The sequence below is a fragment of the Mobula birostris genome, chromosome 10 (genome assembly GCF_030028105.1).
Source record: "Mobula birostris isolate sMobBir1 chromosome 10, sMobBir1.hap1, whole genome shotgun sequence".
NCBI lineage: Eukaryota > Metazoa > Chordata > Chondrichthyes > Myliobatiformes > Myliobatidae > Mobula > Mobula birostris.
Genome location: NC_092379.1, coordinates 125,628,511 through 125,646,188, shown reverse-complemented (window position 1 = coordinate 125,646,188; position 17,678 = coordinate 125,628,511). Strand labels below are relative to the sequence as shown.

At 41.5% G+C, this 17,678-nt stretch overlaps 1 protein-coding gene across 2 annotated transcripts in view; it reads left to right on the top strand.

Moving 5' to 3' along the window:
- col4a5 (collagen, type IV, alpha 5 (Alport syndrome)) overlaps positions 1 to 17,678 on the top strand; it is a 310,200-nt gene that overhangs the window by 194,740 nt on the left and 97,782 nt on the right. For both annotated transcript variants that reach the window (XM_072270935.1, XM_072270934.1), the window contains 3 exons: positions 4,809 to 4,922; positions 13,236 to 13,403; positions 16,159 to 16,248. In XM_072270935.1, the coding sequence (XP_072127036.1) occupies positions 4,809 to 4,922; positions 13,236 to 13,403; positions 16,159 to 16,248 (372 nt within the window). The remainder of the gene's footprint in view (positions 1 to 4,808; positions 4,923 to 13,235; positions 13,404 to 16,158; positions 16,249 to 17,678) is intronic.

The window sequence follows — 17,678 nt, the reverse complement described above, 5'->3', positions numbered from 1 at the left end:
CAAGTTTTTGTAGATGCTGTGTGACGTACCCCACCCCGCCAAATAACAGACAATACACCATATGCGATTAAATGATTACACTTTATAGATCTTATTGGAACTATGTAATTAATAGAGATAAAATATAAAAGGAAAATAAAAGGCACCAAACTTATCAAAGTTCAACCACTTCGTGCACACAGTTGGAGCTCAATTAACGGAGTCCTCTTTCCGCCATTCAATCCCTTCTGACCTCCTCGACCCGCTGCCTGGGACCAACCACGGTGGTCGACCCCAGCACATCCAGTCCTCTTCCCCAAAACCCTGGGCCTCGGACTCCCGCTCAGTGTCTGTCCCGTCGCCCAGCTTACAACATTGTGTCGCCTCTCTCTGTCCCCATCTGCCTTCTGCCCAAAGCCCGCGAAAAACAACAGCTTACAGACACACAGAGAATAACATCTATCCCAATGTGTTAACAAATGAATACAATGCTCTTATCAATAATATAACCCAAACAAACAGAGAGAGAGAGAGAGAGAAAGAACTCCTTACAATAATATTGCACACTGATATTTTTATTTGTCCATCGTAACAGTTTGCTTAATTGCAGCCATCTTGAGTGCACAGTAAAAAGAGGTGAGACCAAGCTCATAGTTTTTCATATCAAATCACTTTTCATTTCATATCACTGACCGACCCATTTCCCTTCCCCATTTCTTTTCCAAGTAACACTCATTATCTCATTTGGAAAACAGGAAGGCCCGAAAAGCTCAGTGCTTACTCAAGCTCCAGTCAAAACCGTAAACTTTCTGTGTGAGATGTTAATACCCAAGTGTGAAAAGTCAGTATGTCCTACAATTACTCCCTGACCCTAGTTATAAAATACAAATGGATTCAAAGATCAAAGTAAAACTTATTATCAGAGTACATATATATCACCATATCAGCACTGAGATTCTTTTTCGGTGGGCATACTTAACAAATCTATAGAATGGTAACTGTAAACATGATCGATGGGCAACAAACAGTGCAAATGCAAATATAAATAAATAGCAATAAGTAATGAGACAATAAATAGACAATAGACAATAGGTGCAGGAGTAGACTATTCGGCCCTTCGAGCCAGCACCGCCATTCACTGTGATCATGGCTGATCATCCACAATCAGTATCCAGTTCCTGCCTTATCCCCATAACCTTTGATTCCGCTATCTTTAAGAGCTCTATCCATCTCTTTCTTGAAAGCATCCAGAGACTTGGCCTCCACAGCCTTCTGGGGCAGAGCATTCCATATATCCACCACTCTCTGGGTGAAAAAGTTTTCCCTCAACTCCATTCTAAATGACCTACCCCTTATTCTTAAACTGTGGCCTTTGGTTCTGGACTCACCCATCAGCAGGAACATGCTTCCTGCCTCCAGCGTGTCCAATCCCTTAATAATCTTATATGTTTCAATAAGATCCCCTCTCAGCCTTCTAAATTCCAGAGTACACAAGCCCAGTCGCTCCAATCTTTCGATGTATGACAGTCCCGCCATCTCGGGAATTAACCTTGTGAACCACGCTGCACTCCCTCAATAGCAATGAGCATGAAATAACAAGATAAAGAGTCCTTAAAGTGATGCCATTGGTTGTGGGAACACCAGAAGTAGAATGAATGTAATTAACTTTTTTTTCAAGAGCCTAATGGTTGAGGGGTAGTAACCGTTCCTGAACCTGGTGCTGCGAGTCCTGGGGCACTTGTACCTTCTACCTGATGGCAGCAGTGAGAAAAGAGCATGGTTTCGGTAGTGAGGATCAGAAGAGATGCTTCTCTTCTATGGCAATGTTTCATGCAGATGCGCTCAGTGATTGGGAGGGCTTTACCCATGATGCACCGGGCCGAACCTACTGCCTTTTGCAGGATTTTCCGCTCAAAGGCATTGGTATCCCATGCAGCCAGTCAGCACACTTTCCACCACACATCTATAGAATGTTTCTATTTTCATAAATCAGCTTCGCACTGTGAGAATTACGCTGGCCTTGCATCACTGTCCAATGATGAACAGGGCTTCCAGAAATGATCCAGTTACCCAACAGAGAAGATCTTACCAGGATAGATGCGTCCCTGAGATTTTACTTAAGTGTCCACGAAGATATACTCAAAATTGCCATGTAGTTCCAAGCCAACAGTTTGGTGGAATAAAAGTCCATTTAGCACTTGAGTGAGGTTTGCAGTCACAAGTAGTTGAGGTTATCATAATGGTATTGTCCTCTGTGATCCAGTTCATCAATGCTCCGCCTCTTCAGTTATTCAAAAGATAATGGCCCAGTTTTTCTGCATCCTGCCCGCACCAGCTTTTGAGATACATTCTGTGTGCTTGGAAGTCTTCCCGTTTACACTCCCCTATAAATCTGCGTAGATTTATAGTGAGGGTCGGTGCACTCAGACCGATTCCACTCTTTAGGCTGGGGGATGTTCCACAATGGCACAGCAAGCTACGACAACTGCAGCGGACGCAGGTCTGTAGATTGAGTATCGGAGTTTTCCTTCTAGATAGAGCGCCTGGCAAGGCTACCAAGACCCAACTACCCGGGTTTGGAATCGGAGTTGTCCTTCTAGGCTGGCTGCCAGCCAAAGCCGATGAGCCCAGCCTGCCTGTCCAGTCATACCGCTGGACATTCGACTGTGCTGTGACATAACACGCTCAGTAAGAACAGGGATGCCAAGTGAAGGCGTTACTATGCGCACAGTGGTGTAGGAGAGTCCATGTGCGAGTGGCCTCCTGCTTGGCAAGCCAAACAGTGGTCCTGCGGCGATCACTACACCTGGAAAGGAGAGGCTGTGGGAGATGCTTCACCTTCCTTGAGTGAGCAGGACAGCCAGCCCTGGACCCACCCGTCCCCACAAAACAACGTTCCTCCAGACCAAGGTGCATAACACAGAACTGTATTTGTCAACGTGGAGCAGAGAGCGCATTTGTAAATCTGGTGGGAGGAAAGGATGTTGGGAATGGCGAGGATGGAGTGCTGCAGAAGGGATGTCGGACAGGTGGCAGAGGGGTGCCAGGGGCAGAGAGTGGCATGGATGAGACACCAGGCAAGGTCATTTGATTCCAAACAATTGGTTTATTGATCATTACTGAATGTCTCTCTGGTCCTTCCTGTTCCCTCCCTCTCCCTTCCCCTTTTTTCCAAACATGATTCCCCTCTCTCTATCCCCTTCCCACTCTCAGTCTACAGTAGAGACCCATATCAGAATCAGGTTTATCATCACTCACATATGTCATGAGATTTTTTTTTGCGGCAGCAGTACAGAATACATAAAATTGCTACAGAACTGTGGAAATGTTTTAGGCACCCTAGCTATAGGTAAGTGCCTGAAACTTTTGAACAGTACTGTACAGTACAGTACTGTAGAGCTGAGCCAAATTGGAGAAGTTGGGAATGGGCCGAATTAAGGTGGTAGGGAAGCAGCCTGAGAGTGTATCGAAGCAGCAGGGTCCAGATCCAAGAGCAAGATCTGGACGACTTGAGCGTCAGGCCAAATTGAAAAGGACAGGGTGTCGGGGCCGGAGGCGAAGCACAGACCGGTTCAAATCACTGCTCTGCGAGGCTCACTGATCCCTGCACCGAACCGTGGCTGTGGCCTGCAGCTAGCGCAGCCGTAAACTTCAGTTCTGAATGCTTATTTGCTTACTTTTATTGTTTGCATGATTTTTTTTCTTTTTTTTTCTCTGCACTTTGGATGTTTGACTGTCTTATTTTGTCTTAATGGGTTCTATTGGGTTTCTTTGCTTTGTAGCTGCCCGTAAGAAGTACTTTGACTTAGACTTTGAACTCAAACACAACACATAATATAATTAACAAGTAATAAGTTGCATTTATGACACAAGTTAAAAAGTAAACAGTATTACTCTACTGTCCGGTCATACATGATGATACCTGAGTGCTGGTCGGGAGTTCAGTAGTCTTATGGCCTGGGGGAAGAATCTGTTTCCCATCCTAACAGTCCTTATCCTAGTGCTATAGTATCTCCTGCCTAATGATAGAGAGCCAAAGAGATTGTTGGATGGATGGGAAGGAGTGATTGTCAATACCAAGGGCCCTGCATATGCAGCGCTCCTGACCAAGATCTCTGATGGTTGGAAGAGAGTCACCAATGATCCTCTCAATAGTCCTCGTACAGACTTGTGGTTAGACCTTTGTAATTCCCGGACCAGATGGTGATGCAGCTGGGAAGGATGCACTCGATGGTGCTCCTGTAAAAATATTCAAATGGAAACCCGTTAACCATCCTGAACATTAACTCCTACTTTTGGGAAGCACGTGCAGATGCTGCAGAGTGTATCAACTACAAGGTGCACAGTCACAACTCACCAAGGCCTCTCAAAGCCTATGTAGTGGTTCCTTTGTCAATGCAAATTGCCTCTTTCTCAACTGCAATCCAGAACCACCCTGTCCACACAAGATGAAATGATTCAAGTATGAGGACACTTTTTAAAGGATAAGAGCAGGCAATAACATTGACCTAAGTAGAGAGATCCAGCTCACACATATAAATAAAAATAATTTAAGAAGATCACCCAGGTGGAAGAGATGGGGGCAGGAAGGTTGAACATCGTAGGTGTAAAGTTGTCACTAGATACTCCAGCTGTGTTTAACCAAATTTACAGAAAGTCACCTCAATCAAAAAAAAACTGTCAATTGCTGTCAGCTTAAATGACTCTTGGGCTGATGAAGTTGTAAGTCGACTTGCATCGGTGGGAGTGTGTATGCTGTCAAGGTTTAATGATGCAAGGTTGTTTCCCGAGAAAGATGGATCTTTATAAACTTTTTGTCTCTTTCTCAGGTGATCCGGGCTTCACGGGCCCCACCGGACCTCCTGGTCCACCAGGCCCACCTGGAAGAGGCCTTGCAGGCCGACCTGGTCCACAAGGCCCACCCGGACTGCCTGGATCACCAGGTATGAATTCTATTGGGAGTGCATCAGTAAGTCCAGTTCTGAATGCCTGAGACTATCGTATAGAACATTGAACATTACTGCACAGTACGGACCCTTTGGCCCAGGATCTCGTGCCAACCTTTTAACCTACTCTGAGATCAATCTAACCCTTTCCTCCCAGAGAGCGCTCCATTTCCTATCATCCCACTCTGTGTTTAAAAAAAACTACCTCTTACATCCCGTCTATACTTTGCTCCAGTCACCTGAAAGTTATGCCCCCTTGCTTTAGCCATTTCCGCCCTAGGGAAAAGTGTCTGGGTGCACACTCAATCTATGCTCTTATTTTGTACACCTCTATCAAGTCACCTCAAATCTTCTTCACTCCAAAGGGAATAATTAAGCTTATCCTCATAATACATGCATTCTAATCCAGTCATCCTGGTAAATCTCCTTTGCACCCTCTCTACGCCTTCCACATCGTTCCAGCAGAACTGGACACAATATTCACCTTGATTAATAAATAACCAGCTAACAACGCAATGTTTCTCTGAGTGTCAGCAACCAGTCCCTAAAGCACATTTTACTCAAACTTCCCATGTATTTGCATGAAGGGAAAAATAAAACTTTTTTTTTCCCAGCTCAGATGCAGCCTAACATCAATGAAAACTTCAAGCATTGTGTTTTCTTGCAGAATTTCAGAAAATGCAGTCTTTCGCTCTCCTTTGTTCTCATTCATCTTCGCCGTCACTTAGCAAGCCTTTGCTACCATCTCCCAGCCAGCATCATGCTCATTCTTCCGTTCTCCACACCTTATCACAGACGTTCTCTTTAATTCCTCCTGCACTTCCCTCTTCTCTGCAACTTCAAACATGTTCAATATTTCTGTTGAAAGGTCATGACCCAAAGAATCAGCTGTTTAATTTTCCACAGATATCATAAAAAGATTGAGAAAGAAATTTTCCACAGATACTTAAAATTTCCAGTCATTTCTATTTTAATTTGTCTTTCTGCCCAACCCACCATAGGAAACTCATAACATGAAATACCACTTGGACTTTCTCCCCAGGGAAAATAGACCCACAAATCCAAAGGCAATGGTCCTGGAATTTCCATTGTGACTCCGTAAGACCATAAGACATAGGAGCAGAAGTAGCAATTTAGCCCATCAAATCTGCTCTTCCATTGCATCATGACTGATTTATTATCTTTCTCAACCCTATTCTCCTGCCTTCTCCCTGTAACCTTTGACACCCTTACAAAACAGGAACCTATCAACCCCTGCTTTGAGTATAATTCAATGAATTGGCCTCTACAGTGATTTTATACCTAGTATTTATAGAACTTGTGTAAGGGTAGTGCATTTGAAGTAGACCTACAGTGACTGCAGTATCGCATGCAGGGCTCTGGGATCCACAGCCCTAGTAACCATCGAGCGGATTCAAGCCCACAATATATTCAGGGCTGTTATTCTCTTGGTGTGGGATACATTACAATGAGTTCTCTCCCCTTTGTTGGAAATCCCCTGGATGTGTAAAAGCCAACAGAAAAAGGAATAAGAAAAATGTCCGCTGTTGGTGCAATGCTCTTTGTCTCATAATGCCTCTCACTCACTTCCGTTAACTGGTCCCGTGAACCTGCCACTGTCAGCAGCCAAGCTGGTCTGCAGGTGGAGCTCTAGTGCAACTTGGAAACCGAAAATCCCAATACCCAGTGTGGGAAAATTTGTGACCATAATTCTGAATGTATACCAAACCTGGGAACTGGACCAACACACTTGTTTGAGGCTGCTTTGAGAAAATTCTCTTGGGAAAGTAGAACCCTAGATTGCTTGCATGGGATAATTTGGTTTTTAATTTCATTTTCACATTCTGCTAGAAGTGTGTTTCCAGGTTTTTGAGATGCTGAAATGTTGCAGTTAAGTTCTACTAAATTGGTACTGGCATCCAAAGATGTTTGGCAACACCTTTCCCTGTGTTGCCAAGATTCTTGTCAATATTAAACTGCACATAGAGCTCACATATGTTTATATTTGAGATTGTAGATCCCTAAGTGTGTGGAATGGCACACAAACAAGATTTGTCAAAAAGGGAAATCAGTGTCAATTTTCAAATCGTGTAATAACTGGCATCTGCTAGTCTCCTCATGATTAAAATCATTTGTCCAAAATTAACTCCTTATTATCCATGTGTAAATTATGTACATGCCAAATATGTCCATGCACCAACTGAGTGGATCCCGGCCATAGCAGGGGGCTGTTTTAAGAATATGTAGAGAGTGTTAAGAGCATTTGTTGGAATGACCAGATTGATGTGCAATTGCAGAATCTGAATTGACGAGGAAGAAAATTCAAACAGCTACACCCACTGATATCAAAGTTGCTGGTGAATGAACGCAACAGGCCTGGCAGCATCTCTAGGAAGAGGTACAGTCGACGTTTCAGGCCGAGGCGCTTCATCAGGTCTCGGCCTGAAACGTCGACTGTACCTCTTTCTAGAGATGCTGCCTGGCCTGCTGCGTTCACCAGCAACTTTGATGTGTGTTGCTTGAATTTCCAGCATCTGCAGAATTCCTCGTGTTTGCACCCACTGATATTCTAGTCCGAGTTTTATTCTCTTCCATGGAGTTATAGAACACTACAGCACAGAAACAGTTGCTTTGCTGAATTATTCTGCAGGTCCCATTGGGCTGCACCTGGACCATCGCCCTCCATACCCCTCCTGTCCATGTACTTACCTAAACTTCTCTTAAAAATTGTAATCAAACCCTCATCCACCACTTCCACTACAGCTCATTCCACATTCCCACCACCCTCTGAGTGATGAAACTCCCCCTCATGTTCCACTTAAACATTTTGCGTTTCAACTTAACCCATGACCTCCAGTTCTAGTCTCACTCAATCTCAGTGGAAAAAGTCTGTATCACTTCATATATCTCTATTAAATAATCTCCCCTCATTCTCCTACACTCCAGGGAATAAAGTCCTAACCTGTTCAAACTTTCCTTATCACTGAGGTCCTCAAGTCGTATTGATATCGTTCCTGTAGGTAGGTGACCAGAAATGCATACGATACTTCAAATTAGGCGTCATCAGTAACTTCAACGTACATCCCCAACTCCTGTACTCCGAAGAGGTGAATGAATGGATTTCCCCTGCTCATTGCACTGCAGGAATAATTAATGCAAGTTTTTAATTGGATATTTAAAGTGCGAACTAGCTTAAGCACTGTAAGCTGGTAGTGCTTGACTTCGACTGGGCATCTAATATAATACTCTTGATAAGAGAAGTCATTTGATTTTCTATGTCCCAGTTTATTTGTGGAAATCTGTTCCATAGTAGAAAAGTGCATTTACTGATGTACGTTGGTGGAGAGCATTTTTTAACCTAACAGTTTTCTTTAAATTGCCTTCTGTCAGAATGATCAGCCGATGAGCGACTATGACGTAAATTTCTTGCAGTTCCTCCGTACAGTGATATTTCCTTTTTCTTCCCTCCCACCCCCAGAAATGTTCAAAAACTGGAAACCCAGATTTGACACTGAACACGGTGGCAATTAGAGATGTCCAGGACACGTACTATTGTAATATCACTTCTCAGCAAGGTGCTGGTGTGTGTAAAGGAAGTGGGATTTCCACTGTTGTAGAGGTGGGGGAAGGGTTTGGTTACATTTTGCTTTACAGACCAACCTGTAAGGAAGAACTCGACCAGTTAATCTCTTCAAGTTCCCTTCTTTCACAAGTTAATGTTAATATATGACAGATGGTGACATTATACAGTGGAACTGGTGACCATTGTATCAGTACTCCTCTCCAGTGATTCCTTCACTGTCTGACTTATCTACCTGAGTTATTCATTTGAAATTTCTTTCACCTAAATTCCAGATCCCATGGCATCACACTCTCTTACTCCACTCTCACACCAACTTCTACTCAAGGTCATTGTTTCCTGGGACCTCTTAATTCACTGTTCCTTTCCTGTCCATGTAGCTATCCAATTTTACTTTAAATGACAATATCGAGACTGCCTCTACCACTTCTGCTGGAAGCTCGTTCCACACAGCTACTGCTTTCTGAGTAAAGAAGTTCCCCCTCATGTTACCCCTAAACTTTTGCCCCCTAACTTTCAACTCATGTCCTCTTGTTTGAATCTCCCCTACTCTCAATGGAAAAAGCCTATCCACGTCAACTTTATCTATCCCCCTCATAATTTTAAATACCTCTATTAAGTCTTCCCTCAACCTTCCACGCTCCAAAGAATAAAGACCCAACTTGTTCAACCTTTCCCTGTAACCTAGGTGCTGAAACCCAGGGAACATTCTAGTAAATCTTCTCTGTACTCTCTCTATTTTGTTGACATCTTTCCTAGACCAGATCTGTACACAATACTCCAAATTTGGCCTTACCAATGCCTTGTACAATTTTAACATTACATCCTAACTCCTATACTCAATGCTCTGATTTATAAAGGCCAGCATACCAAAAGCTTTCTTCACCACCCTATCCACATGAGATTTCACCTTCAGGGAACTATGCACCATTATTCCTAGATCCCTCTGTTCTTCTGCATTCTTCAATGCCCTACCATTTACCATGAATGTCCTATTTTGATTAGTTCTACCAAAATGTAGCACCTCGCACTTATCAGCATTAAACTCCATCTGCCATCTTTCAGCCCACTCTTCTAACTGGCCTAAATCTCTCTGCAAGCTTTGTAAGCCTACTTCATTATCCACAACGCCACCTATCTTAGTATCATCTGCATAGTTACTAATCCAATTTACAACCCCATCATCCAGATCATTAATGTATATGACAAACAACATTGGACCCAGTACAGGTCCCTGAGGCACACCACTAGTTACCGGCCTCCAACTTGACAAACAGTTATCCACCACTACTCTCTGGCGTCTCCCATCCAGCCAATGTTGAATCCATTTTACTACTTCAATGTTAATACTTAACGATTGAACCTTCCTAACTAACCTTCTGTGTGGAACCTTGTCAAAGGCCTTACTGAAGTCCATATAGACAACATCCACTGCTTTACCCTCATCAACTTTCCTAGTAACCGCTTCAAAAAATTCAGTAAGATTTGTCAAACATGACCTTCGACGCACAAATCCATGTTGAATGTTTGCAATCAGACCCTGTCTATCCAGATAATCATATGTACCATTTCTAAGAATACTTTCCATTAATGTACCCACCACTGGCGTCAAACTTACAGGCCAATAATTGCTAGGTTTACTCTTAGAACCCTTTTTAAACAATGGAACAACATGAGCAATACGCCAATCCTCCGGCACCGTCCCCATTTCTAATGACATTTGAAATATTTCTGTTAGAGCCCCTGCTATTTTTACACTAACTTCCCTCAAGGTCCTAGGGAATATACTGTCAGGACTCGGAGACTTATCCACATTTATATTCCTTAAAAGCGCCAATACTGCCTCTTTAATCATCATAGTTTCCATAACTCCCCTACCTACTTCCCTTACCTTACACAATTCAATATCCTTCTCCTTAGTGAACACCGAAAAAAAGAAATTGTTCAAAATCTCCCCCATCTCTTTTGGTTCCATGTATAGCTGTCCACTCTGATTCTCTAAGGGGTCAATTTTATCCCTCACTACCCTTTTGCTATTAATATAACTGTAGAACCCTTTGGATTTATTTTCACCTTACTTGCCAAAGCAACCTCATATCTTCTTTTAGCTTTTCTAACTTCTTTCTTAAGATTCTTTTTACATTCTTTATATTCCTTGAGCACCTCATTTACTCCATGCTGCCTATATTTATTGTAGATATCTCTCTTTTTCCAAACCAAGTTTCCAATATCCCTTGAAAACCATGGCTCTCTCAAACTTTTAACCTTTCCTTTCAACCTAACAGGAATATAAAGATTCTGTACCCTCAAAATTTCACCTTTAAATGACCTCCACTTCTCTATTACATCCTTCCCACAAGACAATTTGTCCCAATCCACTCCTTCTAAATCCTTTTGCATCTCCTCAAAGTTAGCCTTTCTCCAATCAAAAATCTCAACCCTGGGTCCAGACCTATCCTTCTCAATTACATTGAAGCTAATGGCATTGTGATCATTGGACCTGAAGTGCTCCCCAACACATACCTCTGTCACCTGACCTATCTCATTCCCTAACAGGAGATCCAACACTGCCCCTTCTCTCGATGGTACCTCTATGTATTGCTGCAAAAAACTATCCTGCACATATTTTACAAACTCCAAACCATCCAGCCCTTTTACAGTATGGGCTACCCAGTCTATGTGTGGAAAATTAAAATCTCGCACAATGACAACCTTGTGCTTACTACAAACATCTGCTATCTCCTTACAAATTTGCTCCTCCAATTCTCGCTCCCCATTAGGTGGTCTATAATACACCCCGATTTCCCATTCCTCAATTCCACCCAAATAGCCTCCCTAGACGAGCCCTCTAATCTATCCTGCCAGAGCAGAGCTGTAATATTTTCTCTGACAAGCAATGCAACACCTCCCCGTCTTGTCCCTCCGATTCTATCACACCTGAAGGAATGAAATCCAGGAATATTTAGTTGCCAATCTTGTGGGCATAATAAATCTATAGAATAATAACCAGAACAGAATCAATGAAAGACCATCCAACTAGGGCATTCAGCCAGAGTGCAGAAGACAACAAAGTGTGCAAATACAAAAAGGAGAAATAAGAACACTCATAAATAAATAAGCAATAAATATCTGTGCAACACACACAAAATGCTGGAGGAACTCTGCAGGCCAGGCAACATCTATGGAAAAAAGTACTGTTGACTTTTTGGGCTGAAACCCTTTGGCAGGACTGGAGGGAAAAAAGCTGAGGTGTAGATTTAAAAGGTGGGGAGAGGGGAATAGCTGTTGTTGATAATATCCTGCACAATCGACATGGTCATTCTAAGTCATAGTCACAGAAATAAAAAGCATAGAAACAGAGCCTTTGGTCCAGTATGCCCATTCTAACCAAGATGTCTTCTTGAGCCAGTCCCATTTGCCTGGATTTGACCCATATCCATCCAAAACTTTCCTATCCATGTACCTGTCCAAATGTCTTTCAAACATTACATTCACCCACCGCATGCGGAAAGTCTTGCCTGCCAGGACCACTTTAAATCTTTCCCCTTTCATATTAAACCAATACCCTCTAGTTTTAGGCTCCCTTACCCTGGGGAAAAGACTGTGATAATGCATTCTATCAACGTCCCGCATGATTTTATACACCTCTATAAGGTCAGCCCCCAGCTTCCTTCACTCCAGGGAAACCAGTCCCAGCCTATTCAATCTTTCATCATAATTTAAGCCCTCCAGTCCTGGCAACATCCTTGTGAATCTTTTCTGCACTCTCTCCTGCTGAATGGCATCCAGAATTGCACATAATATTCCAGATGCAGTCTCGCCAACACCTTGTGACATGACAACCCAACACTTGTACTCAGTTCCCTGACATATGAAATCACGCACATCATTGGCCCTCCTCACCAGATTATGTACTGGCATTTCCACTTCCAAGGAACTAGGTCCTTGTACCCCTGGGTCTCTCTGTCTTTTAATTTGACTTTCTGTGCTTAAAGGAGCTTCATTATTCCTAGTGCTGCCCAAAACTTGGACAGAAATAACCAAGTGTAGCAGTTTATCAGCTAAATTTAGAGAGCGAGAGAGATACAGCACACAAGTCATTGTAACTTGTCCTGTGGTTACATTAGTGCTAAATCAGGGGTTGCTGGGCAGTGGGGTTCGAAACCAGAAGGGCACACATCTCTAAATAAATTAATAACTCACTTTTTTTCCAAAGAGTAAATAAGGACAAATTTATTGCTTTCCAGAAGTAGATATAGAAAACATCAATGGTCCCAAAAAAAAATTGAGAAACTTATGTCTCTAGCTGAACAATAGTAAACTGGAGTTAAGATGAATTTAATGTACGAGACAAAAGGCAGATCCAGTTAGTAAAGGAAACATTTGTAAACCATCAACGCAAACATGAGGAATTCTGCAGATGCTGGAAATTCAAGCAACACACATCAAAGCTGCTGGTGAGCACAGCAGGCCAGGCAGCATCTCTAGGAAGAGGTACAGTCGATGTTTCAGGCCGAGACCCTTCTGACTTCTGACAAAGACGCTTCTGACGAAGTGTCTCGGCCCGAAATGTTGACTGTACCTCTTCCTAGAGATGCTGCCTGGCCTGCTGCGTTCACCAGCAACTTTGATGTGTGTTATTTGTAAACCATTGCTGGTTGTAATTCTGAATCTAGAAGTAACATTTCATGAACTTATTAGTGATAATCTGTTTCCATGTTGTTAACCAGGATCACCAGGCCCAATCGGTGATAAGGGAGACCCTGGTCCTCCAGGTCTGGATATTCCTGGCCCTCCCGGAGACAAAGGAAATCCAGGGTTACCAGGTGGTCCGGGTTCACCGGGTTCTCCAGGTCTTCCAGGTCGACCAGCAGTCGATGGGCGCCCAGGTCCAGCAGGTAAAGTTCAAAGTAAATTCATGTCACTATATACCACCATGAGATCCATTCTCTTCTGGACACTCACAGTCGATACAAAGAAACACAAAGAAGATCGATGAAAAACCACACGCCAACAGAAATGGACAAACAGCCATTGTCAAAAGAAGATGAGCAGTGCAAATACAAAAAGGAACAAATAATAATAATAAATAAATTGTAAATAAAGAATACGGTGTAGAGTCCTTGAAAGTGAGACCATAGGTTGTGGAATCAGTTCGGTGTTGAGGTAAGTGAAGTTATCCACACTGATTCAGGAGCTTGATTGTTGAAGAGGAATAACTGTTCCTAGACCCAGTAGTGTGGGACCCAAGTCTCCTGACCCTCCTACGTAAATAAATTACTAGCCGTCTTTCTACTGCTTATATAACAGGAAGTAAATATCCTTTGCTAAAACTAATATTTTGGTTTCTTTGTTCCATTACTGGTCACTTTTTCATAAATTAGGGAGGGGTTAGCTTTTCCCAGTGAGTGCGAAGTGTAATAGATTCCTGCTTTGCATATCTCACTAAATCAACCAGCTACATTTTACAGTAAAATGACTTCGATGAATTATCTCAGGGTATCATTAAATTTGCCGATATCCCAAAGAGAGGTAGGAAGGTTATGAACATTAGAAGGGGTAAAGGTAGATATATGGATGGGCAAAGATCTAGCAAATTTAGTATAATGTGGAAAAATAAGAAGTTCTCAATGTTGGGGAAAAAAAAATAAAGAAGCCTACTATCTAAACAGTGAGAAGCACAAAAGCTCTGAGATACTGAGGGATCTGTGTTATCACAAAAGATGAAAATGCAAATAGAGTGTGATGGTGTGGGTTGACCAGACCCAAAACAATCCCAAAACAATCTGAGTGTCCAGGAAATGTGGTAATAAGCATACAAGCACAACAAAGTAACTTAAGGCTACTTTGTTATCATAAAACAGAAAGCACAAATAAACCGGACTGAATACTAACTACATAGTAAGTCACATGAGGATTTCAAGGCTCATGATACTCAGCCACTGGGGCTCATTTGCTCATTATTATCATTTGAGCTAATTGATAGATTTTTTCCACGATCTAAATGTAAATTTTTTGGTATATTTTCTTTTCTTGCTGGTGGTTTGATGTTTATTTTTAGAAGCTTTTTGTATGACGCATGGCTCCGGAGTTGTATACCTAATGGGTTCTTTTTTTTTTTCTCACTTTTTCTGCTTAGTAGTTTTTTATGTTATCACAAATTTTTTTTTCAATCTTTAAGATCATTTTTTTTGGGACATTGTAAGTGTTATTACTTCAATGTACTCATGTTATTTCTTTTGCATAATATAACAATAAAAAGATTTGAAAAGAAAGAAAGATACTCAGCCGCCACTTGATTGCCACCAGTGTCAGGGGAATTATGAATTCCGACTGGTGAAGTCAATCTGGATCCATTCTAGGCACCTTGGTCTAAATGAAGTCCCAAGAAATGAGCAAGAAGTGCCTCAATATATAGGTTCCAGTCCACAAACATTGAGAGATACGTGGAGAAAAGTAATTTCTTTGGTCCTTTGCTGTCATGGGGCTAAGAAAGAATCTAGTGGCTACTAAGAAACCTATAGTGTAAGAATACAACTGCTATAAGCAAACATTTAACAAGTTTACAGTGTTTAACTTGTACAGACGCCCTACATGTTGCAGGGCTCATCAAGAGCAAAAGCGTCACTTGGAATTTTTCAGACTTTCATCTAACAATTTTACAAAATTTAATACGGCACAACAAATAGGGTAAGTAGTTAGAAAATGTTAACAGAATGTTGTCATTTGTTAGTCGTGGAATTGAATATCAAAGTAGCTTTCTGCTTGTTATCTTGGATGCTGGTAGGGCTACATCAGGAATACAGTGACAATATTGGTCTCTTTACTTAAATAAGGATATTAATATTTTGGAGGATAATTCACAGATGTATTGCTGGCCTGATACCAGGAATGAACAGGCTGTCATGTGAAGGACAGGTTAAGCTTGTAACACCTGAAGTTTATAAGAATCTGAACAGGCTGAATGTGGAAGGGAGGTTTCCTGTCGTTAAGAATAAAAAATACAATACAATAATACATTTAAAACTCAATGTTTTTTCTTTTCCTTTCATAAACTGATAAGAGGAGAATTGCTGTTCTCATTTTTTATTATTGTCTATTTTATACCAGTTTAACAATATCTATGATTTTGACAGTGTCTATCTTAATCTCGGTTTATATTGTTACTGATATATATATTTGAGGTAGTTCTCCTCTTGATTGTATTTATGCTTCTTTTAAATCAATAAAAAGATTAATAAAGAAAAAGAAAGAAAATGCAATAGAATCAGTGAATTACTACACACAAAGAAAGCTAATGTGCAAAAAAAGGCAGCATGTGCAAATATAATGATATTAATTAATTAATAATACTGAGAACATGAGATATAGAAGCCTTGAAAGTGAATCCTTAGGTTGTAGAATAAGTTCAGAAATTAACCCCTGACAAACCTTCTTGAAATATTTCTGTGCACTAAACACAATATAAAAACAGTTTCATTTAACTGTTGAATGAGACCTTCAAAGAGAGAAAGGCGAAAGCGGAAAATATGGTGAGATTCAGTCGGGATCCTTTATAAGCTGAGGGTGCAGCTTGTCAGATTTGTTTCAGTGTTTGGGGTAGCCTCATTAACAAGACTTCTGTATAATTCCCGATCTGTACTTTACCCACAGGTCAAAAGGGTGATATGGGTTTGATGGGAAAACCTGGTCCTCTGGGTCCTCCAGGTCCTCCTGGAAACCCTGGCTTTCAAGGTCCAAAAGGTAGGTGTAAATTAATCTAGTTCTGGTGCTTGTTTGTATTTCAACAAGTTTTGTATTTCTTACCCTGTATTTCTTACCCTACCTCTTACCCTTACCTTCTACTCTTGCCAAATGAGATCGCCTGAGACTGCTGGAACTGATTCTTTTTACTCTATATGTCAGTGATCTGGATGATGGAACGAATGGTTTTGTTGCAAAGGTTGCAGATGATATGAAGATAGGTAGAGAGGCAGGTAGTACGAAGGAAGTAGGGAGGCTATAGAAGGACTTAGGCAGCTTAGGAGAATAGGCAAAGAAATGGCACATGGAATAGAATGTTGGGAAATGCACTTCAGTAGAAAAGAAATGAAAGGGTTGACTATTTCCTAAATGTAGAGAAAATGCAAAAATCTGAGACTCAAAGGGACTTGTCAGTCCTTGTGCAGGATTCCCTAAAGGTTAATTTGCAGGTTGAGTCTGTGGTGAGGAAGGCAAATGTGATGTTAGTATTCATTTCAAGAAGACGAGAATATAGAAGCAAGGATGTAACATTGAAACTTTATAAAGCACTGGTGAGGCCTCACTTGGAGTATTGTGAGCCAGTTTGGGGCCTTTATCTTAGAAAGGATGTGCTGAAACCAGACAGGGTTTAAAGGAGGTTCACGAAAATGATTCCAGTTTTAAATAGCTTGTCGTATGAAGAGCATTTGATGGCTCTGGGCCTGTATTCACTGGAACTCAGAAGACTGACCTAATTGAAACCTATAGAATGGTGAAAGACCTTGATTGAGTGGATGTGGAGAGTATGTTGTCTATGGTGGGAGTGTCTAAGACCAGAGGACACATCCTCAGAATAGAGGGGCATCCTTTTAGAACAGAGATGATGAGGAATTTCTTTAGCCAGAGAGTGGTGAATCTGTGGAATTCATTGCTACAGGCAGCTGTGGAGGCCAAATTTTTATCTATATTTAAGGCAGAAGTTGATAGATTCTTGATTAGTCAGGGCACAGAAAGGATACGGGTAAGGCAGGAGATTGGGGCTGAGAGGAAAATTGGATCAGCCATGATGTATAGTGGAGCAGACTCAATGGGCCAAATGGCCTAATTCTGCTCATATATCTTATGATCTTACAGTTTAAAATGGAAACTTTATTCTGCTCTGGTAGGCAGGTACCCAACTATTATTGATCACTATGCAATGTGATGCAGTTCGATTGTAATAATTCTAGGTTCTGTTAACAGCCCTCAAGGTCATAGTTCATCAAGTGCTGTTGATTTATATTGATTATTGGAAGGCAATCAAGAAAGTGATAGATTTGGGAATATATATCAAGATCAGTTACATATTTAATCTAATTATTTTACTGGTCTGTTGAGACCTGGGTTTTTTCTAGTTTTGATTCTTCTAAATGATAAGGGTCGTAAGACTAGAGAGACCAATGAATGGATAG